General features: G+C 39.3%; 7 protein-coding genes across 15 annotated transcripts; 2 read left to right on the forward strand and 5 right to left on the reverse strand.

Moving 5' to 3' along the window:
* Positions 1-825: 825 nt before the first annotated feature.
* On the reverse strand, positions 826-1,575 carry LOC127745735 (secreted RxLR effector protein 161-like). Its single transcript, XM_052259345.1, has one exon. The coding sequence runs from the start codon at positions 1,573-1,575 to the stop codon at positions 826-828; it is 750 nt and encodes a 249-aa protein (XP_052115305.1).
* A 2,907-nt stretch (positions 1,576-4,482) lies between these two features.
* On the reverse strand, positions 4,483-5,148 carry LOC107477083 (uncharacterized). The gene has a single exon (XM_016097047.1). It carries the CDS (start codon positions 5,146-5,148, stop codon positions 4,483-4,485), a length of 666 nt encoding a protein of 221 aa, XP_015952533.1.
* A 1,233-nt stretch (positions 5,149-6,381) lies between these two features.
* On the forward strand, positions 6,382-7,604 carry LOC107476827 (transcription factor LUX-like). The gene has a single exon (XM_016096744.3). The coding sequence runs from the start codon at positions 6,592-6,594 to the stop codon at positions 7,447-7,449; it is 858 nt and encodes a 285-aa protein (XP_015952230.1). The 5' UTR covers positions 6,382-6,591; the 3' UTR covers positions 7,450-7,604.
* Positions 7,605-8,070: 466 nt separating this feature from the next.
* On the reverse strand, positions 8,071-10,617 carry LOC107476825 (pentatricopeptide repeat-containing protein At5g59600-like). 3 transcript variants are annotated; one of them, XM_052258784.1, is made up of 2 exons: positions 8,624-10,617; positions 8,071-8,538 (listed from the first exon to the last, which is right to left on the reverse strand). In XM_052258784.1, exons 1-2 carry the CDS (start codon positions 10,260-10,262, stop codon positions 8,411-8,413), a joined length of 1,767 nt encoding a protein of 588 aa, XP_052114744.1. In that variant the 5' UTR covers positions 10,263-10,617; the 3' UTR covers positions 8,071-8,410. The 3 variants fall into 3 exon arrangements, with proteins under 3 accessions (XP_052114744.1, XP_052114743.1, XP_052114745.1); XM_052258783.1 differs by having other exon boundaries at positions 8,071-8,510; positions 8,624-10,616; XM_052258785.1 differs by having other exon boundaries at positions 8,396-10,616.
* A 658-nt stretch (positions 10,618-11,275) lies between these two features.
* Positions 11,276-15,851, reverse strand: LOC107476824 (protein TOC75, chloroplastic). Of its 4 annotated transcripts, XM_016096739.3 has the most exons (9): positions 15,825-15,851; positions 14,560-15,402; positions 13,980-14,319; positions 13,653-13,877; positions 13,449-13,556; positions 13,160-13,351; positions 12,799-13,044; positions 11,880-12,134; positions 11,276-11,763 (listed from the first exon to the last, which is right to left on the reverse strand). In XM_016096739.3, the coding sequence occupies exons 2-9, from the start codon at positions 15,372-15,374 to the stop codon at positions 11,524-11,526; spliced, it is 2,421 nt and encodes an 806-aa protein (XP_015952225.1). In that variant the 5' UTR covers positions 15,375-15,402; positions 15,825-15,851; the 3' UTR covers positions 11,276-11,523. The 4 variants fall into 4 exon arrangements, 2 of the variants coding, with proteins under 2 accessions (XP_015952225.1, XP_020992961.1); XR_008007088.1 differs by lacking the exons at positions 11,276-11,763; positions 15,825-15,851 and adding an exon at positions 12,222-12,361 and having other exon boundaries at positions 12,042-12,134; positions 14,560-15,429; XR_008007087.1 differs by lacking the exons at positions 11,276-11,763; positions 15,825-15,851 and adding an exon at positions 12,222-12,361 and having other exon boundaries at positions 12,048-12,139; positions 14,560-15,429.
* A 39-nt stretch (positions 15,852-15,890) lies between these two features.
* LOC107476823 (D-xylose-proton symporter-like 3, chloroplastic) lies at positions 15,891-22,067 on the reverse strand. 4 transcript variants are annotated; one of them, XM_052259145.1, is made up of 15 exons: positions 21,934-22,067; positions 21,739-21,857; positions 21,219-21,297; positions 21,061-21,120; positions 20,894-20,960; positions 20,696-20,820; positions 20,518-20,619; positions 20,065-20,442; positions 19,880-19,927; positions 19,715-19,777; positions 19,554-19,634; positions 19,348-19,446; positions 18,992-19,129; positions 18,743-18,877; positions 15,891-15,908 (listed from the first exon to the last, which is right to left on the reverse strand). In XM_052259145.1, exons 1-14 carry the CDS (start codon positions 22,021-22,023, stop codon positions 18,743-18,745), a joined length of 1,584 nt encoding a protein of 527 aa, XP_052115105.1. In that variant the 5' UTR covers positions 22,024-22,067; the 3' UTR covers positions 15,891-15,908. The 4 variants fall into 4 exon arrangements, with proteins under 4 accessions (XP_052115105.1, XP_020992962.1, XP_015952224.1 ...); XM_021137303.2 differs by lacking the exon at positions 15,891-15,908 and adding an exon at positions 16,765-18,099; XM_016096738.3 differs by lacking the exon at positions 15,891-15,908 and having other exon boundaries at positions 18,594-18,877; positions 21,739-21,845.
* LOC107477082 (flocculation protein FLO11) lies at positions 16,779-18,318 on the forward strand. Its single transcript, XM_021137304.2, has 4 exons — positions 16,779-16,863; positions 16,988-17,299; positions 17,382-18,173; positions 18,275-18,318. Exons 1-4 carry the CDS (start codon positions 16,779-16,781, stop codon positions 18,316-18,318), a joined length of 1,233 nt encoding a protein of 410 aa, XP_020992963.1.
* Positions 22,068-22,938: the final 871 nt, after the last annotated feature.

Genomic DNA, 22,938 nt, shown 5'->3' on the forward strand with positions numbered 1-22,938 from the left:
ATAAAAATAATTGTTAAAAAATTTTTAGTAAAATCACAATTTAATAATTAAAAAATTATTGAAGGGTAGGTATCTTAGAAAAAAATAATTTAATTATTAATTATTTTAAAAATATTTTGGTAAAAATACAATTTAATCAATAAAAAATTAATTTATTAAAGAGTATTTTGGTAAGCAAAATTTAATGATAAAAAATAAAATTTTTGTTAATGGGTATTTTTTCAAAAAATAATTTATTTTTCTTAAACAATGGATAAAATTAACATTAGTTAACACAAAAAAATTTAAAATAGATTAAAGAGGAGGTTTTTTAAAAGTTAAAAGGGAAGAAAATGTACATTTATAAAATAGAGGGAAGAGGAGTGTCATTTTAGCATTTCGTAGGGAATGGGAGTAGAATTTTCTCTTTTAAATTTTATGAATAAATATTAAACATTACAAAAGAGACCTTAATATAATGAATGTACACATAAAACAAAAGAAATAACAAAAATATTATTTATATAATAAAATTAATTATTAAAATTAGATACTATATATTTATATATTTTAATATATATTGATAAAATTCAGAGCCGTGAAGAGACTGCAAGTTGATTATGGGTGCGAGAGAAGAGGAGCAGAGAGAAAGAGCATATGAAAGTGAGAGATTTCTTATTGAAAAAATAAGGAGAATCACAAAAATGTTAACTATCTCGTAACTGAAGATATATACAAGTGCTAACTAAAGGCTAACTCTAGTTAATTGATAACTGTGGTCAGTTAACAGTTCTAACTAACTTTGGTATAAATATATAGGCTAACACTATGTTAAGTAACATTATATCAGCTAATATCCCCCCTCAAACTAGGAGTGTGAATATCTAACAATCCTAGTTTGGAGAAACATGAACTAAAAGGTCCTGGTGCCAGAGTCTTAGTAAGGAGGTCGGCTGTTTGGTTGGCTGAGGTTACTGGCAATAGCTTGAGAACACCCTCATGCGCTTTATCTTGGACGATATGGCAGTCCGCTTCAATATGCTTTGTGCGCTCATGTAAGACAGAATTGGCAGCCATGTGTAGTGCAGATTGACTGTCGCTGTAAAGAATAAAAGGGTCATTGTGAGTGACTCCAAGCACCTCTAGTAGCCGAAGGAGCCACAACCCTTCACAGGTGGCGTTCGCCAAAGCACAGTACTCAGCTTCAGAGGACGACCAAGATACAATTTGTTGCTCGATGCTCTTCCAAGATACCAAAGTAGTGCCAAGAAAAAAACAATATCCCGAGACAGACTGCCTAGTGTCGAGATATGTCGCCCAATCAGCATCAGCGAACCCCGTGAGCTTGAAATCGGTGGTGAGAGGGAAGAACAACTCAGTGGCTAGAGCGTTCTTCAAGTAACGGAGTATCCGCAGAGCTACTTTGTGGTGTTCAACAGTCAGAAAGTCCACATATTGACTCAGTTTATCAACCGCAAAGGCAATGTCTGGTCTGGTGTTGGTAAGGTATTGAAGCTTACCAATGAGCCTCCTATAGACCGAAGCATAATGGTACGGGTCCCCGGAAGTTTTCGAGAGATGAATCGAGTAATCCATGGGTGTAGTTGCTAGTTTTGCCTCCAACAAACTGAATTCCTCCAAGAGATCAGTGGTGTACTTCTTTTGATACAAGGCAATTCCTCTAGTGTTTTAAGCTACCTCTATTTCGAGAAAGTATTTCAACTTTCCAAGATCTTTGATGCTGAATCGAACATCCAAGGTGAATTTAATTCGGTCAATCTCGAAACCATCATCTCCTGCCAAGACAAGATCATCCACATACACTAAAATGGCTATGAACCTTGACTTTGTGCGCTTAGTGAAGAGAGAGTAATCGGATTTGGATTGTGTGTATCCAGATTCAGATAGGACAGAAACAAGCTTAGTATTCCACTGCTACCATGCAGGAAAGCCGTATTTACATCCAATTGTTGGATGATCCACCGCTTCGGGACAGCAATGGAAAGAAGAATTCGCAGTGTGGTCATTCAAACTATTGGACTAAAGGTGTCGAACTAGTCAAAACCTGCTTGTTGAGTAAAGTTCATAGCCACCAACCTGGCCTTATGCCTTTCTACAGTGCCATCCGCATTGAATTTCACTTTAAAAATCCATTTTGAACCCACGACATTCTTCCCAAGAGGTAGACTAGTCATTGTCCACGTTTGATTATGTTCAAGAGCACGAAGCTCATCATCAATTGCATCCTTTCAACACTTTAAGCTCATAGCTTCAACATAAGACTTTGGTTCCGAAATGGTAGCAACAGCTAAGGAAAAGGCTTTGAACTTTGGAGACAAATGGTTGTACGAGACAAATTTTAAAAAAGGATACCTGTTTGAAGTTGAGGATGCTAGTGTTGACAAAATTGTAGGACAATGATAATCATGTAAGTATACAGGTGGTTGCTTAGTCCGATTGGATTTTTGAATTGGTGGGGGAGAAGGCGAGAAAGATGCAGGACCACTAGGAGTAGCTGTGGCCTCATTATCAGGAGTAATGGCAAAATCTGAATGATGTGCAATGTCATGAGATGCATGTGGAATGATAGAAAAGGTGCCAGACTCCATAAGAGTTGGAGTTTTATCAAGCATAGATGTATGGTGTGTGCTAGGTGAAATATGTTCATGAAGTGTGTCAAGTGACTCAAATCTAAAAAGATCAATGACCTAAGGTAGAGATGCTGGATTGTTGCAAGAGTTATCAAGAACCATTGGTTGGTCAAAATTGATTAAAGTCTTGTGATGAAATGGAAATACTTCCTCATAGAACTAAACATGTCTATAGAGGAGTATTTCTCTTGTGTTTATGTCAAGCAAAATAAAACTCTTTACATTGTGTCCATATCCTAAAAAAATACATTTTCTTGTACGTTCATCAAATTTTCTTCTATGGGCAGTGAGAGTGCAAGCATAGGCTAAGCAGCCAAAAGTCTTCAATTCTATCAAATTTGATATTTTGGAAAATAATATTTCATAAGGGGATTTATCTTTTAAAACTGAGTTTGGTAATCGATTGATGAGGTAGGTAGCATGCCCAACTGCATAAGTCCAGTAACATTAAGGAATTGAAAAATGAAAAAATAGTGCTCTAGCCATGCTTAATAAGTGTTGATGTTTTCGTTCAACCACCCCATTTTGTTGGGGTGTTTCCACACATGATGTTTGGTGCAAAATACCTTTTTCAGCAAAGAAATTGTGTAGTTGAAATTCAGACCCATTGTCCAATCTAAAACATTTTATAATTTTTTCAAACTGTGTTTGAATATATGCTACAAATTCTTTAATCAACAACTGAACTTTAGATTTCATTTTCATAAATAGAGCCAGGTGAAACAACTCTTGTCGTCAACCACAGTTAAAAAATATTTGTGTCCCGCAATTGAGGGAGTAGCATAAAGGCCCCAAACATCAATATGTACTAAGTCAAAAATTTCACTAGATTCTGTGACACTCTGTACAAAAGGGAGTTTCTTTTGTTTGGCATAATGACAGAACTCACAAGGCTTCATGCAATCTATACTATCAAAGAGAGGATATTTCCTTTTTATTACAAGCATCCTATCTGCAGGTATATGTCCAAGTCTAAGATGCCATGTTTTTGTACTATTTTCTACACTACGTTGTGTTGGTATATTAGATGATGTATCTGTACTATGAGATGTGGGTGTAGTGTGAGATGTGAGTGCAATCTTATGTGCCTCCTGTGAATTTGGTGGTGTAATTATCAATGTGTAAAGACTGCCAGCCACACTAACATATCCAATCATCTTTCAAGTATTCTTGTATTGTATCTCACAAGCAGTGTCAGAGATGAAAAAATAGCAATTTAACTATTTGGCAGCTTTAGAAACTGATAGCAGATTAAAAGTAAAACATGGTATGTATAACACATCAGTGAGATACAACTTGTTTGAAAACATGATAGTTCCAGCGATGTGAGTTATTGTTTGGTGACCATTTGAAAGTTTAACTAAGATTGGTTTTATATTGTGATAGCTATAAAAATTGGCTAAAGAAAATGTGACATGATTGGTGGCACCGCTGTCCATGATCAGGTATGTGTATAAAAGGACTTTGTAAACAAAATTTGAGATATATGTGCACTGATGGATAAAATATAGCTTGGTATACCTGATTGTGTTGTGGTTTAGTTGATGACATGACCAAACTGTGAGGAATTGTCCTGTTGAAAAAGAGCAATTAAAGTGTCTTTTTGTTCTTGAGATAAAGAAAATGCGGATGTCTTGCATTCCCCTTTCTGAGTTGAAAGCTGCAGCAATGCCTCACTTGACTCATCAATTTCCACACCAGGTGAGGTTGTTGCATAGTTGAAGGCCTTTTGTGGTTGTCTCATATGTAGAGGGGATCCATATTTCTTATAGCACGTGTCTACCAAGTGTCCTGTCTTGTGACAGAAAGAACATAGCTTGAGAGGCCCTCTTCCTCCTCTACCATCCCTTCCTCAGCTAGAATGACCTCTGCCCCTATAGCCATTTGCATTTTGATGTTGAAAGTGCTTCTCATTCTCAATCAGGTCAGAAGAGCTTATAAGAGCCCTGGGTTCACCATTATCTAAGGAGTAAAATTGCCTCTGTTGTTGAGTTAACATGCCAAAAACTGCATTCACATCAGGTAAAGGTGCCATGAGTATGATTTGAGACTTAACGGTACCATACTCTTCATTCAAACCTCTCAGTAATCTCACTAATTGGCGCTGTTTTCTATATTTTCTCATCACTCCTAAATCACATGTGCATTCTACACCACAGACGTAACTTGGAATAGGTAAAAAAGTTTCCAATTCCTCCCAAATGATTCGCAGTTTAGTAAAATAGGCAGTTATACTAAGTTCTCCCTGTTTAGATGTGTACATTTCTTCCTCTAGATCAACAATTCGAAATATGTCTCCTTGATGATATATGTGCTTGAGATCATTCCATATGTCATATGCATTTTCATTCCAAATAACGCTCTGAGAGATTTCACTACTCAGGGACAGATTCAGCCAAGCTACTACATAGGTATTACATTTTTCCCAAGCTAAAAAATTAGGATCAGTTTCTTCAGGTTTCGTTAGGGTTCCATCAATAAACTGTAACTTGTTCTTGAATTTTAACGCAAGTCTCATATTTCTGGACCAAGAGTGATAATTCGAAGCAGTTAAAGTCACATTCACTATCGAGATTCTATGATTCTCACATGGATGAAGATAATAGGGGCTGTGCAGGTCCAAGGTTGAATTGGTTGAGGGACTGCGAGAGTTCGCACCGTTCGGAGAGGGATTGCGAGAGTTCGTACTGTTCGGAGATGCAGAGCGATTTATTCTGCACTGAGAGTTCTGAAAATTGGTGAGTCAATTCAGGAGTTTTGTGAAGTTGCGAATGTCGTTTGGAGAGAATTCATCCTCTATATCTGAGTCTGGATTCTCCAAATGTTCCTCATTCGCCATAGATGGATTGAATCAGGACTCTTCAGTAACAATCTCCTTCTTTCTCTTAATTCAACTCAGATCTCGTCGCGATTACAACCTCCACACTCACCGCACCATGATAAAATTCAGAGCCATGAAGAGATTGCAGGTTGATGATGGGTGCGAGAGAAGAGGAGCAAAGAGAAAAAGCATATGGAAGTGAGATTTTTTATTAAAGAAATAAAGAAAATTACAAAAATATATACAAGTGCTAACTAAAGGCTAACTCTAATTAATTGGTAACTATGGTCAGTTAACAATTCTAACTAACTCTGGTATAAAATATGATTCACTTCCTATTTAAAACAAATATATAAAATAGACTATTATAAAATAGTAAAGTAATAGTTTAACTATTTTTAATTTTATAATATTTATTATCCATAAACTTTATTAACTTAATTTAAAAATAATTAAAATATTACTTTATCGTTTTATTATCCTTTTTATTTTAGAGGATTTTTTTTCTCTTTCTATTTATACATTTTTTCTATTTATTCAGTTCCACTTAATTTTTAATGGTTCATTTATGATTTACCTGCATGATAATTGATAAAGTTCAATTATGCTAGTCTTAATTGGTTATCACAGCGCATAGGAACATGAGAAGGCACTTCTGACGAAGCACAAACACGTGTGCTTCACATTAAACCAATTCGCAAAAACGAAAACAAAAGGCCCATAATATATAAAGATATTTAGAAGATCAAAAATATCTGGTTAAGTCGTCCACGTTGGCACCCCTACCATTCTCATCTGGAATCAGATATTGCACTTTTCCCCCTTCTTTTTCCACATAATATTATTAACACAAAGTCAAGAGAATTTTAAATTTTTAATGTGTTTTGAAATTAAATAAATATTTATTCTATATTATTTATTTTGTTGGCTACTTTATATTTTGACCTTGGTGCATCACTTTCCTTATTCACAGACACAACCACCGCCGAATCTTAAGAGATATCTATTGTTGTTTTAATCTCTTCATATTTCTCACTCACTCATTACTCTTATTGTTTTTAGATCCAGAAATCCAATCCAATTTCCTTAACAGTTTTCGGTTACTAACAAATTCAACTGTTTATAACGGCCAACGCCGGGATGGGTGAGGAAGTTAGGATGACCGACTACCAAGACGACGACGGAGTCGCCGACTGGGAATTGGGCCTTCCGGCGGCCCACGATCTCACCCCGCTCTCTCAGCTCTTGATCCCGCCGGAGCTCGCCTCCGCCTTCAGCATCTCGCCGGAGCCACACCGTTCCCTTGTCGACGTTAATCGCGCCTCAAAGAACACTTTCTCCACCCTCCGTACCGGCGTCAACGCCTTCTCCTCCTCCAACCTCAACCCCTTCCAAGACGAGGGAAACGATCCCGCCGGCGACGACGAGGAAGAGATCGATCCGGCCGGTTCGGGATCCAATTCGAGGAAGCTCCGGAAGGTCGATTGTGCGGAGGAAGCGGATTCTGTGCCGCGCACCGACAGTGCCGCCGCCGTGAAGCGACCGAGGCTTGTGTGGACACCGCAGCTGCACAAGCGATTTGTGGACGTGGTGGCGCACCTAGGGATCAAGAACGCGGTGCCGAAGACGATCATGCAGCTTATGAACGTGGAAGGGTTGACCCGAGAGAACGTCGCCAGCCACCTCCAGAAGTATCGCCTCTATCTTAAGCGGATGCAAGGGCTCTCCGCCGACGGACCTTCTTCCTCCGACCACCTCTTCGCCTCCACGCCGGTTCCTCAAAGCCTCAATGACAGCGGCGGAGGAGGAGCAGGAGGAGGTGGAAGTGGCCACTCCCGTGGGAACGGGCACCTTCCGGTTCCGGTCCCGATGCATTATCCTCCGGCGGCAATGATGCCAATGCCGATGCTCGGCATGCCACATGGCTTTCATCATCACCATGTGTTGCAGCAGAGGGATTGGTCCTACCCACCACATGTCACTCCTAATGATAAATGAATCAACTGATAGAATTTTATTATCTCCGGTGATTGATCTTTGCTTCTAATTATTATGAATGAATCAACTTCTATTAGAATTTTGTTTTTCATCTTTTGTAGCACAATTGTATCGAGGGTATTATCGACAACTTATAAATGAGGAATTACTCTTATCATCCATCCTATGTGTTAAGACTTTATGGAGCTTAGATTACAAGAAGATTTACATATGTGTTCATTGCACTCACTTATAAACAATCATTTCATTTTATTATTAGCCATTCCTTCCCATAGCCCTTTGAACTTTTCTTGTTTAAGTGCTCATATGTACTTCTAACATTCATCTTGAGATTAGATTGGAGTGCCTGCTCTTACTTCTCTTGGTGGTCATGGACTCATGGACATGTTACGAACTGATCAGCACGATTTAAGGTCACTTGGCATTTGTATATATTGATCACACTATGTAGGACTCTGACTCTCTGAGGAACACCAACTTACTCGGCTTGCAAGTTTTTTATGACCTCCTTATACCCGTTTTCTTTTACTTCTGCAGCTTAATTTTGAGCAAGCAACAAATTTGTGAAATAGATTTCTTAAAAGTAACGGAAAGATTCAAAGAAAGGGTAAAGTTGGTTGGAAGACAATCAAAGGAAACTTGATTGGATAAAAAAGAGGAGCACCTAATGCCAACATTATTCTTTAAATTACACAATAGAATAATGCGGTCATGGAATCCATCATAATTCAATGGCTCTAGTGGATTAGGTTTCAAGGACAAAATATATAAAGATATACGTTTTAGGTTATACTAGAAGTTCATTAGATGTAATTAATGGACCACACGTCTTTTTCGCCGGAAATGGTAAAGCTTTGGTGAACAAAGGTGAATATTGTCAAAATTCATGAGCAAATCCTTTCTTGTTATGCTTCCACTTCCTTGCAATTACATCGTAAGTAAACTCAATGGCTCGTTAACCTTAAGCATTATTTGCTTCGCTGGGTCGTCCAACGGTGCCTCCCAAGAGATATTGTAACTGTTGCCTGATGAGGAGCATGAAACAACGCATCCTGTTCTTTCTGCAGAAGCAAAACCCAGACACCTTACCTACCAACCCAAATCTGGGAAATTTCAAAGGAACCACCCATCTAGAAAGAATCATTCAGCAACCTACAATATTATTATACATTACCTATCCAACTCAACCCTTGGAATTTTCTCTGTTTCCCCTTCTTCATCCTCTTCTTGACCCTCTCAACCTTTGCCCACTTGCCTACATCAGCATACACACCCGTCAATAGAAGACGATTCCCAACACTCTCAGGCTCCACCTCCAGCAGATGCTTAGCTGCCACTTCTGCAAGCTCCACATGCCCATGATTTCTGCAAGCAGCCAGCAATGCACCCCACACAAACAGATCAGGCTCAATTGGCATTGCCTTGATCATGCAGTACGCTTCGTCAACCTTCCCGGCTCTACCAAGAAGATCCACCATACATGCATAATGCTCCAGACGTGGCTCAATTCCATACTTCTCTTGCATAGTCTTGAACAGACTCTGCCCAAGTTCAATGTCACCGGCATGGACGCATGCTGTGAGAATCGCAGTGAAAGTTAAATGATCCAGCTTGGCTTTCCCTTCCATCTCCATTTGATTGAAGAGCTCAATGGCTTCATCACAATACCCGTGATTAGCATACCCAAAAATGATAGAGTTCCAAGTAACTGTATTCTTCTCTGGCATAATACCAAAAAGTGTTCTAGCTTCAGAGATGAAGCCACATTTTGCATACATGTCAACAAGAGCACTCCTTACATATATATCTTCCTCTACCCCAATTGCCACAGCGTAGCCATGAATCTCCTTCCCAATCCTCATTCTTTCGACAGTGGCACATGCAGGGAGAAGAGTGCTGATAGTAGCCGAAGTTGGGCAGAACCCATGACGCAACATTTGCTTGAAAGTGTCGAAAGCTTCTTCATTACGAAAATTCTGCACAAACCCAGATATAACAGAAGTCCAAGACACCACATCAGGGACCACACCATCCTTAGTCATCAACCTGAAAATTTCAGAAACCATAGCAAGGTCACATTTTTGCGAAAACCCAGATAGTAAACTATTCCAAGTCACTAGATTTGGATTCACACCCATCAATCTCATCCTCTCCACCAAACTCCAAGCATCACCCGCAAGCCCCACTTGGGAGTACCCAGCAACAAGTGCGTTCAAAGCCACCAAATCCTTAACCTCCATTCCGTCAAACACCTTGCGCGCGTCCCCAACTCTCAAGCACTTCGAGTACATTACAATCAACGAGCTAGACACAAAAGGGTCAACCTCAAAACAACACTTCAGAATCAACCCATGTATCTTCTGACCCGTGATTTGGTCCCCGACATGGCCGCAAGCTTTGAGAACACTTGGAATGACGAAAACCGCATTGGGATTGGGCGTTTGGGTTGCCAGCATCTCTGAGAACACGGCAATGGCCTCGTGGTGGAAGCTGCAGCGAGCGCAGGTTCCGATGAAGGAAATCCACCGGCGCACATTTGTTTTCGGAATTTTATCGAACAGTTTTCGCGCATGGGAGAGTTGGCCGCAGCAAGCATAGAAGGAAACTAAGTTGGAAGCGACAAGGCTGAAGCAAGCGATGCCGTTGGTGATTAGGTGGGCGTGGAGCTTCTTGCCGTGGTGCAACGCTCGATCACGAGCGTAGGTTTGGATGAGTTGGGCATAGAATAAGGGATCTGATCGGAAGGAGCGGCGGATGATGGCGTTTGTTATGGGAATCCTGGGGAGTAGTGTGGTTTTATGGAAAGCGTGCATCGCAGTCAGTAAACAGGGGCGACAATGGACGAAGATGCTGTGGGCATCGCAGCAAGCATTTCAGAAGAACTGATGGCGAAAGATACCAACCGGCGAAGACCTATTCAATGTCGGAAAGTTCGGGCATCAATCAACAACGGTGATGCAAGCTACGACGGCGCTGCGGGCGGAAACAGAGGCGTAGGTGACGGCAGCATGGAAGGCAAGCACCACGACACAGGCGCGGGCGAGGTTGCGGGCGAGACCGAACTTCGGAGAGAGCCAGAGACAGCGTGCTCGATGCGGGAGGAGTGGCGCTTCGATTTCTGCAGCAGTAGGGAGGCTAATCATCATTCACCAATGGAGGTCTTTTCTCAGGCGCTGGTAGGGGTGGGAAGAGCAGTTTCAAACGCAGCCTGAAGCCGGGTCGGGTAGATCTTCTGTGTTGTTTGGGCCTGGGCCTGGGCCTAGATGTGGGCCGGTTTCCCTGACCAAAAAAATATATATATTAAAAATAAATTAAATAATATATAATAATTAATTTGATCATTAAATAATTAATTTAATAGTTAATTTTTAGTATATTGTATAACATTTTTGATTCAGCTCCAAAAAAATTGAATTGACTAAAGAAAGAAGAGAAAGTTGCTTGAGTACGTTTTTTAAAAATTGAAATTTGTTTAAATATATGAGGCTTACTCCACTTCGTAAAATAAGACTTGTTGTTGACTTCTTGTTCAAATATGTACAAGATTATTTCATCGTTTTATCAAAGCATGTGTGGCTGTGGACATTCCCAAGCTATGAACATGCAAATCTCTGAGAGTGTATAGATGAATTATTTTGTAAGTATGTTGGATAAGTCTTAATAATTTACTTAAAATATCTATTCCGTCCGGTCCAAAATGTACTGTATACTTTAATTATTCAAGTTGCATTCGTTCCCATGGATAGCACATTGAGCATTTATTTTTTACTGGATATTGAGGCACTTGTTCATTTCATAGAACTGCATGTTGAGCATTAGCCGCAAACATCAATCAGACAACAATAGTACACAGTAAGGTACTCTTATCATTTTATATTTCATCCTATACCAATATTCAGTAGCCTACACATGAACACCCAAGAGTAGTATGGAATTCACTCAACACCAATTTGTACAAGTAGATTTAAGCATCTAAAAAACAAGTATTTCTTTCATCGAGGGCTGAAATACTCCTTCCATCAAAAAATAGAAACGAATATACCAACTCAGCAGTAAACTTGACAAAATCTTGCCTCAAAATCTCTCCCCAAAACGGAAAAAAACTGCACCAGTTCCCGAGTTATGATCAACGGCATATTCTGTTCTTACCAATCCAAGTTTGAGACCAACACCATAAGAAGATCCGTGACCCATTCGCCTGTAGACTTCCGTAGGATTCCCTTTGACATCCTTTGAGCTTCCTAGATCATTGCCATGCTCAACAAACGCATAAGCATGTGTACCCTTAACAGGTACCCGTAGCTCAGCTGCTAGCTGTAGAAGGAACAAAAAACTTTGATAGTTGCTCCAAAGTCACTAGATGATATGAAGATTATGAAAGTAAGTACTAAATGTTAGGCAGAAAATCACAAAAATGCAGTGGTTCTTACCTCGAGGATGTTTCTGGCTGCTCCAAGCTCACCCATGTTATAACCCCTTACAGAATAGGGACCTCCAAGAGGAAAAGCATCATAACTTGGAAGGTCACCTACACATCCAGCGTAGTGGCCATGAAGGACAACCACTGGCGGTGGTGGTTTCCCAGCCGCTTTCTCGACTTGCATCAACTGGATAAATCGTGTAATGGTTAACTGATGACGGTTAAAGAATGGGACGTTGCTGCCAATGCCAAGGCCTTGATCAACCTGAACTGCGTATAAAAACAACACTGTCAAAATAAAAATAACACTGTCAAAATAAAAGACTGGGTAACATGCTCCAAGACCATAAACCTAGAAAACATTGATTTAGTCTTCAAATTACAGCAAAGTGACTATTTCCATTAAATATGCAAGCAAAATTAGGCAGAACATTTATTCTCAAATCCAAACATCAACACACGGGCGAAATTCCAGTCAACTGCTTCGATGGCCTGCAAACATAGGATTGATATTTCCAATGAAAATCTGACAAAATGGAGTAACAAAATTTAAAGAATAAGGATTCTGCAAAAGTCCCTTCTATGTTAGGATGTAGTATAGAGCTTTGAAACAGTAAGCTTGCAAAGACTAGGTGCAAGGAGAAAAAGGAAAAAAAAGGAGGGTAAGCTGCCTAATTTCTAAACTATAAACTATAAAATAAATGTGCTTCAAAGGGTTTTTCGAAATCATTTGGCCAGGCTATGGTATAGACATAGATAATGTAACAACTACTGGATGCAACTTTTTGGCTTCGACCTCAAAATTACGGCTAGAGATAAATGTTGCTATTAGGAAATAAAACAAATAAAAAAAAAAGATGTTAGGACTATTTGAAATAATCTAAACACTATGGACAACAAAAGGCATGAATGTAGGATAATACGATCACCTGGAACACATTCCTTTCTCCAACTATAGCTCCATTCACAAACTTTGTATTATCTCGTGTGATGTTTGCCTGTAAAAATGCCATCCTATCAATACCAGTACCACTGAGCGTGGTTGGAGGTCCATCTGCAATCTCTCCGCTAGGCAAAACTCTTTGACCACTGGCACAGATATGACTACTCTTATCACATGTTGTTATCTCTTCCATGACTAGTCCATAAGTGAATTTACTTTGACGTGTGAAATTCTGCATGGGAAACGAGATATAGCAATTAAGATATTAAATATGAAAATAAAAAGTAAAAAAACCGACAGCATAAATAGCCAGGTCAAGATTTATGTATATACGACAGTCAAATTACCTCTGTGATATTGGCTTTAAGACCAGCACGATCAACCCATATTGGGGGCACTTCATCCACCTCTGGTCCCCCAGTGAATACTGGACTCTGCTTTCGGCTGTTGAAGCAGCTTACACGGAGGGTACGGTTGCGTGGATCATATACGCCATCCAAATATGGATGTGCATACTCAAGCTTAAATGCAAGATCATCCTGTACCAAATACCAATCACAATATTCATGAGAAACTAAACTATTTAATCTACAACAGTAGTGATGAAAACTCACTGGTCTAGTATAGGTAAAATACCTGAGGATTGAAGAAGTTGCTAGTTGTCACTGAACCAGAAACAGATCTATTCAACCCTTGCAGATTCCGATGTTCAAACGTAACAGTTCCTCCTGGCTGCAGTGAAGCCTATGCAAACGTTGAACACAAAGTAATTACATTAAAAATAAGCAACAACAATTCATGGATAATAAACAAATTGGAAATCCGCCATGACAAAATTACCAAAGTGGGACGCCCTCCTCGTCCAGGGACAATACTCCACTCAGTACTGACTTCAGCCGTTTTCTGATCCAACTCTTTTAGCTTAATTTCAACAATAATGCCTCCCTCGCTCTTCTCATCAGGCTTTGGATTCACCTCAATCTTTGAAAACAAAGCAAGGGACGAGTTTATGTTCCTCAAGGCTTGCTTGGCAGCTTCAATGTTAAAAACGTACCCTGGGCGAAGCTATTAGTTCAATACAAAATATCAGCACATTCATCTAAACAATCCTGAACTAGAGACACAGAACTAACCATATCAATCACATTACAATGAAATCACACGAACCTGCCTGGGAAGTTCTCTTTGCACCACCGGGATTTGGGTGTTGCCTTCAACAACATTCCCAAGCTTGTCCAGGAACATAATGGTCAATTGGGTAATATCCCCTTCCACAACCTCACAAACAACCTCCTGGGTATTGAGGTTCCCAAAGTTTACAACCTGGGCACAAGCATACCCTTCATCATGGTACCACTTCTGGACATGGTCCCTTATCCTCTGAAGCAACCTGGCACTAACTGCTCCCTGGCTCCTCAACATGTCTGCTATCTCCCTATGAACTGACATTGGCAAAAGACATGGCCTTGCCCTCTCCATCCTCCTCTTGTAGTTCCTCTCTCGGGACCTGTATCAGTTCAGCCGTAGCACAACGAAGTAATTAACTAACTACCTACCAAAAGTCCAAAACTATAACTACCACAACTAACTAAGTAACTAACCAACTATCACATCTAAAATGCAGCCTTACAATTGTGCTGAGACTCATTCTCTAACTAACTAACTAACTACTATCATAACTGTAAAAACTAACACGGTAACAAACTAACTAACTAACTGTCATAACAGTTATAACTGATTAACAGACCTGTAGTACTCGAGTCTCTCCTTGTCAGTCACGTCGGGGTCCATCTCGATGGGCTTGGACTGAGCCATGAGGCCGACGTTGATGCAGCGGAACTTCTCGGCAGACTGCCAGGTGCTCTCCGTGAAAGCGATGGTGAGGGAGATGGTTCCGTCAGGGTTGGTCTTCCCTTCCATGTCGACCTTCTCGAACATTCCGCAGGAGGCTAGGGTTTTCACCTCCTTCTGCAGCTGCGATTTCGTGTACACACCGCCGGGGCGAAGCGACACCAACTCGAAGAAAGAGTCGTCAGGTGCATTGATCCTGACCCGGCGGCTCCGGTCGAAGAACGAGATGTCGGAGATCTTGTACTTCTTGAAACCACTGAGCTTGTTCAGCTGCACCACAATGTTGGCGGGAAGGCCGTGGGAGTCCCATTCCGGCGACGGTGATTCGTCGGCGGCGATGGCCGGAGATAGACAGAAGAGTCTTGACCAGAAGGATCCGTCGTCGCCAAACCAGCCTCCTCCGCCTCCACCGCCGCCGCCGCCAGTGTTGCCGCCATTTCCTGCATTACCACCACTGCCGGAGGAGAAATGTCCGGATGCATCAGGGAGGAGGGAGCGGAGAGGGGAGGTGGAGAAAACGACGATGGAGGCAGCGGAGGAGAGGGCGAAGGTGGTGGAAAGGGTTTTGATGAGAGTGGAATTGGAGTGATCTTTGGTGTGGTCAGAGGAGGATGAAGAAGGGAGCTGGCATTTGAGGTAAGAGGATGTGCGGCACGGAGGGGGGAGGGTCGGGGTGGTGATGAGGTGGTTGGCGGTGAAGGAGGAGTTCATGGTGGTGACCGGTGAGTGTTGACTCTCACTGTCGCAGTGTGAGGGACAAAGGCCAATTTAGAAGTTCTAAACTTTGAATTTTACTTTAGAGATTAGAGTGTGATATCTCTATTTATTTTATAGGTGAAACTAAAAATAAATATGAGAGAAAAATTATTTAACAGTAAAAAATTATACTTTATCCTCTAAAGTAAAAATTCAAATTTTAAAAAATTCAAATCTAATTTAAAAAAATGCTAAGAATAGTAAATTTTATAATTTATAGTCATTAATTAATTATTATTAATATTTTAATAATATGAAATTACATCTAATAGTATATATTCGTGGAATATTTCTCTCAAGCTTTACTTCAATCTTGTGTTAATTAATTAATTATTATTAATATTTTAATAATATGAAATTACATCTAATAGTATATATTTGTGGAATATTTCTCTCAAGCTTTACTTCAATCTTGTGTTAATCCGGTGTCCCTGGCAGCTCGAGCTAGACTGAAAATATCTTCGTGAATTTGGATCTGAAACGTGGTACCTGAAAAAAATTTTCCCGCGCATAAGTCAATAAAGAATCACTTATCAGAAAGAGTATATGATCAGTGGGTTATGTGTTTTGTTTTTATTGTGTGGCCTATTGTTTATTCTAGTTGATTTATAGGCTCCTTTATTTGAACTATTTGTCGGTCTGTTAGTCGTGAATGGCTAGGGCCGAGATTCTCGAGAAGACGGGAAGTCTGTTGGTCATGGACAACTAGGGCTGAGAATCTCGGAGGGAAGTGGGTCACGATGATAAATTTAATTTAATTTGAATTTTGTCTTATCCAACTAAGGTATAACTTGTGTTTTTCGAGATACGAGGGATATGATACATTATAAAATTGTTTACTTTTTTTTGACTAATTAAGTACAGGCCAAATTTTAATAAAAATGTGAGTTCCATAGACTTTTTCGCCCATTTATTTCATTTTGTTTGTTATAAATTTATATTATCATCAAATATATACTACTCTACAACATTATTATAGAACATACGAATATCAATTCCACTTATAGATATTGAAATGGTTCAAAAATCTTTCCTGTGTTGGCCTGGTCAAATTACTAATTCAGGGTGATTCTAATTTGTTTGGTTTAGTAGCAAGAAAAACTGTAAGTCTACACGTGTAGAGAAAAGAATCCACAAATGGGTGCTAATGGTGCATGCTGAGGCTCTTCTTGATCATCATTTCTCAGTGCAAGAACCCCGGAAGCCATTGCATGACCACGGTTCATTCTTTGTTAAAAAAGTAATTATGTCTATTATTATCATTATTATATATTTTCCAAAGAAAGAGCAAATATAAGAGCAGATTTATTAAAAGGCGGAAGCAAATTTGTTGATGTAAAAAATTTAGTTACAGAAAAAATGGCTCAACTCGAACGCCCTCAAAGACCTGGTGTTGAAACTTCAAAAACTCCCACCATCCATACCATGGAACAACTCCTCCGAGGTAAAATCATCATCCTATAATGTCTTTTGGCAAAGATTTGATTATGATATATGCTAGAATTTACCAACATACATTCTTAGATGCTGAAATTATCATTCTAAGTTATTGTTTTGATGCACAACAGGAGAAGGGTCTAAAGTGTCACCAAAAGGTTCTAAGATGTCAACCAACACTGCCACCTTGTCCTCCTCCTCCAACTCCTCCACTTCTTCTAATTCTTCACCTTTTTTCAATAAGTTGAGGCACCATGACTCGGAAGAAGACCATAGCCCGAACCAGAAGAAATCAGTCCTTGCCAAAGTGAAGGAGAAGGCTAAGAAATTGCGTCACAGCCTCAGCAAGAAAAAGCACGACGATGGAAACCAAACTCCCTCACCCGGCTCTGGCTTGGAAGACGAAGGAACACACGACGAAGCTGAATACCATGGAGCTCCAAGTAATCAAGACCTTAACTTTCAATTTTCTGAAAAGGTTTCTCTTAACTTTGATCTTATGTTGCTGTGAAATTATTATTTCAGTGTACGAATCTGAGAAGGCACATCAACCAAAATCAGGTCTAGGAATGCAAGAAAAATGTTTAACTCGGTCATTCTCCAAGAGAACAACTCATCCAGCAACTGTGGCTAATGCTGCAGCTGGAGCTGCTACTAGCACCAATACTATTGATGCCGGTTCGAACAGGGTAGCGACGACTAGAACCTTAGCTCATGAACTGAACAAAGGATCACATTCTATGACTTCCAAGTTTCAAGGCCTCACTATTTACAAACCTGATGAGCTTCACACTTCAACATCACCAAAGGATGGAACTCAAAGTAGTTTTTTTGTTTCTGCTCCAAGTACTCCTCCAAAGACATCTTCCCAAACTTCTCCAAGCGCAGCACGAATTTGGTCAGCTCCAGTGACCCCAAAAACTTTAGCTCCAGTGTCACCACAGACTCCTTCATGTTCATCTGCTCCAACCACTGGCAGGTATGCCAGCCCTGGCTCGCAGATATGGGATAAGGGTGTTTCGGTGAAAGAGTACTTGATGAACAAGCTTGAGCCGGGAGAAGATGAAAAAGCTTTGTCTCAGGTGATATCTGAGGCCATGAGTCCAAAGAGAACTCCTGGTGATGCAGGTGTGATGGAGAAGGTAAGAGAAGCTGTAACTTCTTTGCTCCGAACCGAGGAACCAAAACAAGAAGACACAACAACCACTATCACGACCACTGACACCAACATTGCAAGCACATCCTATCAAAACCCAGTATCTATCAGTGCTGCTCGCAGTTCATCTCAAATCCCAGTATCTACCAATGCTCTAGAAGGTAAAGCAGCAGTTCATTATGGTAGTATAATCTGTTTATTTTTCCTCATATAGTTCTTTTTTGTTCTAAACATAAACCTATAGTTCTTTCTAAATATGCAGTGGTTCAGGAAGAAAACCATGAAAGAATTCTTCAGGCAAATTGAAAGTTCCCATGATGTTTATGGCTACCTTGTGCTATATGTATTCAATTTTTGTTCTATATTTTTGTATATGTATCCAATATTTAGACTGGAATGATCATTTCCATTTACATTTGTAAATTTTAATTTGTATGTATTAATATCTTTGTACTCCATGTGGACTTATTGTATATTTATATTACACTAAATATTCTTCAGTTTTTTCTTTTAATATTTTTTCCATGAAACTCTATTATTTGGATCAAAGCTAAACTCTAAAATTCAGTTATGAGCAACAATAAGGAAACTACCATTTTTCTCACCATAAAACATATTTACATGACCAATGAATTCCAAGTGGGAGATGTATGCATAGGTATTACATTACATGCGCTCCAAAATTATATTCCATTAGGATTACAAGATGCTAGTTTAAGCTGTCACTTACTCATTTCAAGATTTTGGACTCAATATCTTCTAGGCTCAAGCCTTTTGTTTCGGGAACTGAAGATATAACAAAGATAAGTGACAGTAAAGCAATAGCCCCAAAAAGGAGAAAAAGGTTTTCTGCTCCTAGAAGCTCCTGCAGAAGAAGCCAATGCAGATTAGAAACTCCAAGAGCTGACAAAGAAAGGTAAGGTTGATGAAGTTTACACTTGAATGAAAAGTGAACATGAAAGGTAAAAGGATCTAAAACCTTTAAAGGAGAGAATGCAAAGGTCACAACTGCATTTGAAGCAAAGTTGGTTAGAACAGCCAGACTGATCCCCCGTCCTCTTGTGCGCAACGGGAAAACTTCTGATACCATTAGCCAACTTATTGGGCCAAATGATACCTGCAATGCAAATAGAAATTAACATTAGTCTACTAAGCAGAGAGGAACTGCTGTGTCTGTTCTTCTCAAACAGGATTGGTTGGAATCCCCTTTAACTAGCAGTAGAGAGGTCCATGAATTATAATTGATATCAACATATATTGTATAGTCCAAATTGCAAGCCTGGCATTTTCTTTTCCACAAAAAGCAGCAAGGCCAATGACCAGGGGGTATTTTACCTGATAGCTACCAACATAAAGAAGTAAAGCCGCAACAGCAATAAGTGGGAACCCTCCAAGAAATTTATAATAAGCAGAAAGAAGAGCTAAAGAAAGGGCCTGCAGAAATTTAAAATAAAATAAAAATCAACAACAATGAGCATTTGACAAGTTGCAGACAGAATACTCCAAGAATATGCTAGTTTAAAATGTTAACGAATCCGTACAATGCCAGTGACACCTCCAATCAGAAGAGGCCTTCTCCCCAAATCATCAACTTTTAAGACAGCAATCCATGTCATTAGCAACTGCAGATTCATCAATAAGAATAAATTATTGTCAGGTTCACAAAGCAGCCACTCTTCCTAGGAAGGGGAAAAAGAAAAACCTTGAATAAGCCAATAACAACTGAAACTTTGGTAGCATCGGCTGCAGCAGAAAATCCAGCACTCTAGATAAAGCAAAAATAGAGAATAATCTAAAGTGAGAAAAATGAAAAAGAAAAAATTCTATTTCAGAAAAGAAAGAAAAACTGAAATTATTGATAACATACCTGAAGAATTGGGCCTGCATAATACAGAACACTTGGTTGGCCAGTTATCTAGAGCAAGAAGGTGTCTAATCAGAAAAATAGTAGATGGAATATTCGATATTTCCGTCAATAACATGATAAAAGTGGAAGGGGAAACTACAATCGTGATAACTATGAACTGACTCATTGCATAGAAGAGGCACTACCTGTTGAAATAAGACAAGCCCCCCACCAATTATGAAAGCTTTCAGATTGGCACCCTGAAACACCTCCAAGAAACTCCCTTCTGATTCCTGATCTGCATATGCAGACTTCAACGAAACAAGGCTCTCTTCTATTTGCTTCTCAGATTCTTTGTCGCCGGGTGGTCTGCCCCTTAATTTACTCAGGGAAAGAATTGCCTTTTCCTTCAAATCTTGAAACGAACCCTTCCCTTGAACGGCCCTGAGAAGCAACCACCTCGGAGAGGGAGGGAGACTCAACATTCCTAGCCCCATTAGTACAGCAATCGGAGCACTAAAGCCATACATAAACCGCCATCCCCCAACGGCATTAATCTCAAAGCTTCCCACAAAATAACCAAGCTGCACAATAGTTCATTCCCAACTCAGCAAGCTCTTTAGTTAATAAAAGAGACATAAAAGCCACAAGTGCAATACCAGAATCCCCAAGACAATGAAGAGTTCTTTTAATGATACTAGAGTCCCACGGATTTGTGATGGACATGTTTCAGCAATATACAAAGGAGCACCGTGCATGGCCTGCAAATCAATTTGTTTGAAGATGATGCAGGTATAATTAACATTACAAAATACATTACAGGTCATAGTATCCTACCAAACCTATACCAAGTCCATAAAGCAGCCTTCCTGCTAAGAGGACATTGAGCTCTGGTGCATACGCAGTGATCGAACCGCCAAGCACATATAACAGTGCTGCAACAATGAGTTGTCTCTTCCTCCCTAATGTTTAAGCCATTTTACTTGATTAATAAGAAGCCTTTTTTCCTGGATAACAACAAAGTAAAGCTCTTACCAAGGAAATCAGCAACGGCATATGCAAGAAGTGAGCCAAGAAGAGCCCCATAGAGGGAACCACTGACCTATGTATGACATTGGAAGTGAGATTCTAATTAGTATAGAGAACGATAACTTCTCTGTAAATTTATAATAAAATTTTCAACTATGATGCTGAAATCATACCACAAGTCCAAGCTGAATAGCCGAAAGATTGAACCAAGCTATGCCACTAAGCTCAGGTGACTGTGAATTCAAATCAACAACTTGAAGCTCAATTATATAAATTACTGCACTAGTAATACAACAAAGTGTAATTGAAAGACATTGAGTAACAAGTTTACCTGCAGTGAGATTGTGGCCCCTGAGGTGGCACCAATATCATAACCGAATAACAAGCCACCCAATGCTGGGAATAGAAACCTATATTTGAAAGGAACTGTATTAATCAATCGAAAGTGAAACAAGTAGATCAGGAGTTCATACATTTCAAAATCCACAGTGTTTGACCAATCCATGCACGTGCAAGTTTTACAAGTTAGCATCGTCCTAGTTCCAAGCTTTAGCCTTGAATTCCTCACAGGGAAACGGCAGAAGATTGAAATTTGGAAACAAAAAGGAACAAAATTCCACCCCAAAATCTATCAAACTAAACCGTATAAACTTGTCACATTTTACGATTCAATCTAAACAACTTAATTTTGACTTTACTTGTTTCAAATGCTGTCAGACATGTAATTTAATCTGGCTTGAACCCAAAACAATGCAACTCCAAACTTAAATACATTGACCAATTTTGATCAAAATGTAAAGCAAGGCCACAGAATAATGAATATAAACAGTGTTACAGTGATAGAAACGTACGGAAAAATCACAGAAGACCAAGAGAATTCCTCTTGGTATGTACTTGTGTCAGAAACACGCGACTGAGGTTCCTCCCCAGAAGAAGCATACCCCTTCTGTGCTCCAACCTGCCCACAAGACTGAGATGCCAAATTAGATGAAAAAGCATGAAACTTTGAAGAGTTTTTCAGCTTTTCTTTTTTATGGGGTCCTCACGTGGAATCTAAGCTTAGGATTATGACCATTGCAAGAGGGAAGAAGAAACGGGTACTTGGGGACCAAATGATGGTTCATGGAAGTAACCATGCGGTGCTGATGACTGATGCCACCATTGGAGAGTTGAAGTTTTGAGCTCGTGCCATGTGAGGTCAACAAGAACACTAGACAGAGTATATGTTTTTGGTTCTTTCTTTGTGAATCTTAAATACCAAAAATGCACGCGTGTGATTCTCGGAGCACGCACAGTTTCACACAAGATATTTGGCAATGGGTAAAAATGTAAAAAAAGCAACTATATCCTGCTATTAGTAAGACAATAGTTGTCGTTTTTTGTTAAATCTATCTTGCCATATACATATTAGTGAGTAATTTATTCTTTAATTTTCAGAAAATACCAAAACAATTGTAAATTGTCACCAAGAAAATGATTATTTTCAAAACTTTTAACACATTATAAGTGTAGATTAAACTTTTCGTTATAAGCAATTTTGCATAAAGTGCAATAGAAAATATATAATACGTTGGATCAAAATAATTAAAAGTAATAGATAGAAAGGTGAATATATATCGTTACATTTAGAAGATAGAGGATGATGATGCCAAAAAAGATTAGGATAGATGATAAATATTTTAATTGTATTCTACAAATATGTTGCTAAAAAGAAATGTGTCTGACAAATATTTGAATTTAAGTATTTCCTATTATTGTGAGGTTAATGGATAATCTATAAGTATTCTAATAAATTTTTGGATAATTTATCTATATAAAATAAATGTGAGAAATCTTTACTTAATTACAATAATTAGAAACTGGTTACGTGCATATCTTGTTTCAATTTTTATATAATCCGTAGGAGTTCACTACGATTTCAGATTACACATAGACCGTGTCTCGCAGCAAAGGTTTACATGTAAGGATAGCTTAACGTAAACAGTGGGAGGCAGCCACAGTTTACTCTTGGAGAATGCAACACATAAATCGTGGGTGACAGCCACTATTTA

The sequence above is a fragment of the Arachis duranensis genome, chromosome 3, assembly GCF_000817695.3.
Source record: "Arachis duranensis cultivar V14167 chromosome 3, aradu.V14167.gnm2.J7QH, whole genome shotgun sequence".
Lineage (NCBI taxonomy): Eukaryota > Viridiplantae > Streptophyta > Magnoliopsida > Fabales > Fabaceae > Arachis > Arachis duranensis.

Coding starts and splice junctions, on each gene's coding strand:
- LOC107476824 (XM_016096739.3), bottom strand. CDS start 15,374: ATGAACTCCTCCTTCACCGCCAACCACCTCATCACCACCCCGACCCTC. Junction 13,878..13,979: donor AAAGAGAACTTCCCAGGCAG/GTTCGTGTGATT, acceptor TTGAACTAATAG/CTTCGCCCAGGGTACGTTTT. Junction 13,045..13,159: donor TTAAAGCCAATATCACAGAG/GTAATTTGACTG, acceptor TTTCCCATGCAG/AATTTCACACGTCAAAGTAA.
- LOC107477083 (XM_016097047.1), bottom strand. CDS start 5,148: ATGAGACTTGCGTTAAAATTCAAGAACAAGTTACAGTTTATTGATGGA.
- LOC107476827 (XM_016096744.3), top strand. CDS start 6,592: ATGGGTGAGGAAGTTAGGATGACCGACTACCAAGACGACGACGGAGTC.
- LOC127745735 (XM_052259345.1), bottom strand. CDS start 1,575: ATGGATTACTCGATTCATCTCTCGAAAACTTCCGGGGACCCGTACCAT.
- LOC107477082 (XM_021137304.2), top strand. CDS start 16,779: ATGGCTCAACTCGAACGCCCTCAAAGACCTGGTGTTGAAACTTCAAAA. Junction 16,864..16,987: donor CATGGAACAACTCCTCCGAG/GTAAAATCATCA, acceptor GATGCACAACAG/GAGAAGGGTCTAAAGTGTCA. Junction 18,174..18,274: donor ATCTACCAATGCTCTAGAAG/GTAAAGCAGCAG, acceptor CTAAATATGCAG/TGGTTCAGGAAGAAAACCAT.
- LOC107476823 (XM_052259145.1), bottom strand. CDS start 22,023: ATGGTTACTTCCATGAACCATCATTTGGTCCCCAAGTACCCGTTTCTT. Junction 20,821..20,893: donor TGCCGTTGCTGATTTCCTTG/GTAAGAGCTTTA, acceptor CTTAAACATTAG/GGAGGAAGAGACAACTCATT. Junction 19,928..20,064: donor GGCTTGTCTTATTTCAACAG/GTAGTGCCTCTT, acceptor TTCTTGCTCTAG/ATAACTGGCCAACCAAGTGT.
- LOC107476825 (XM_052258783.1), bottom strand. CDS start 10,262: ATGCACGCTTTCCATAAAACCACACTACTCCCCAGGATTCCCATAACA. Junction 8,511..8,623: donor CCAAGGGTTGAGTTGGATAG/GTAATGTATAAT, acceptor TTGCTTCTGCAG/AAAGAACAGGATGCGTTGTT.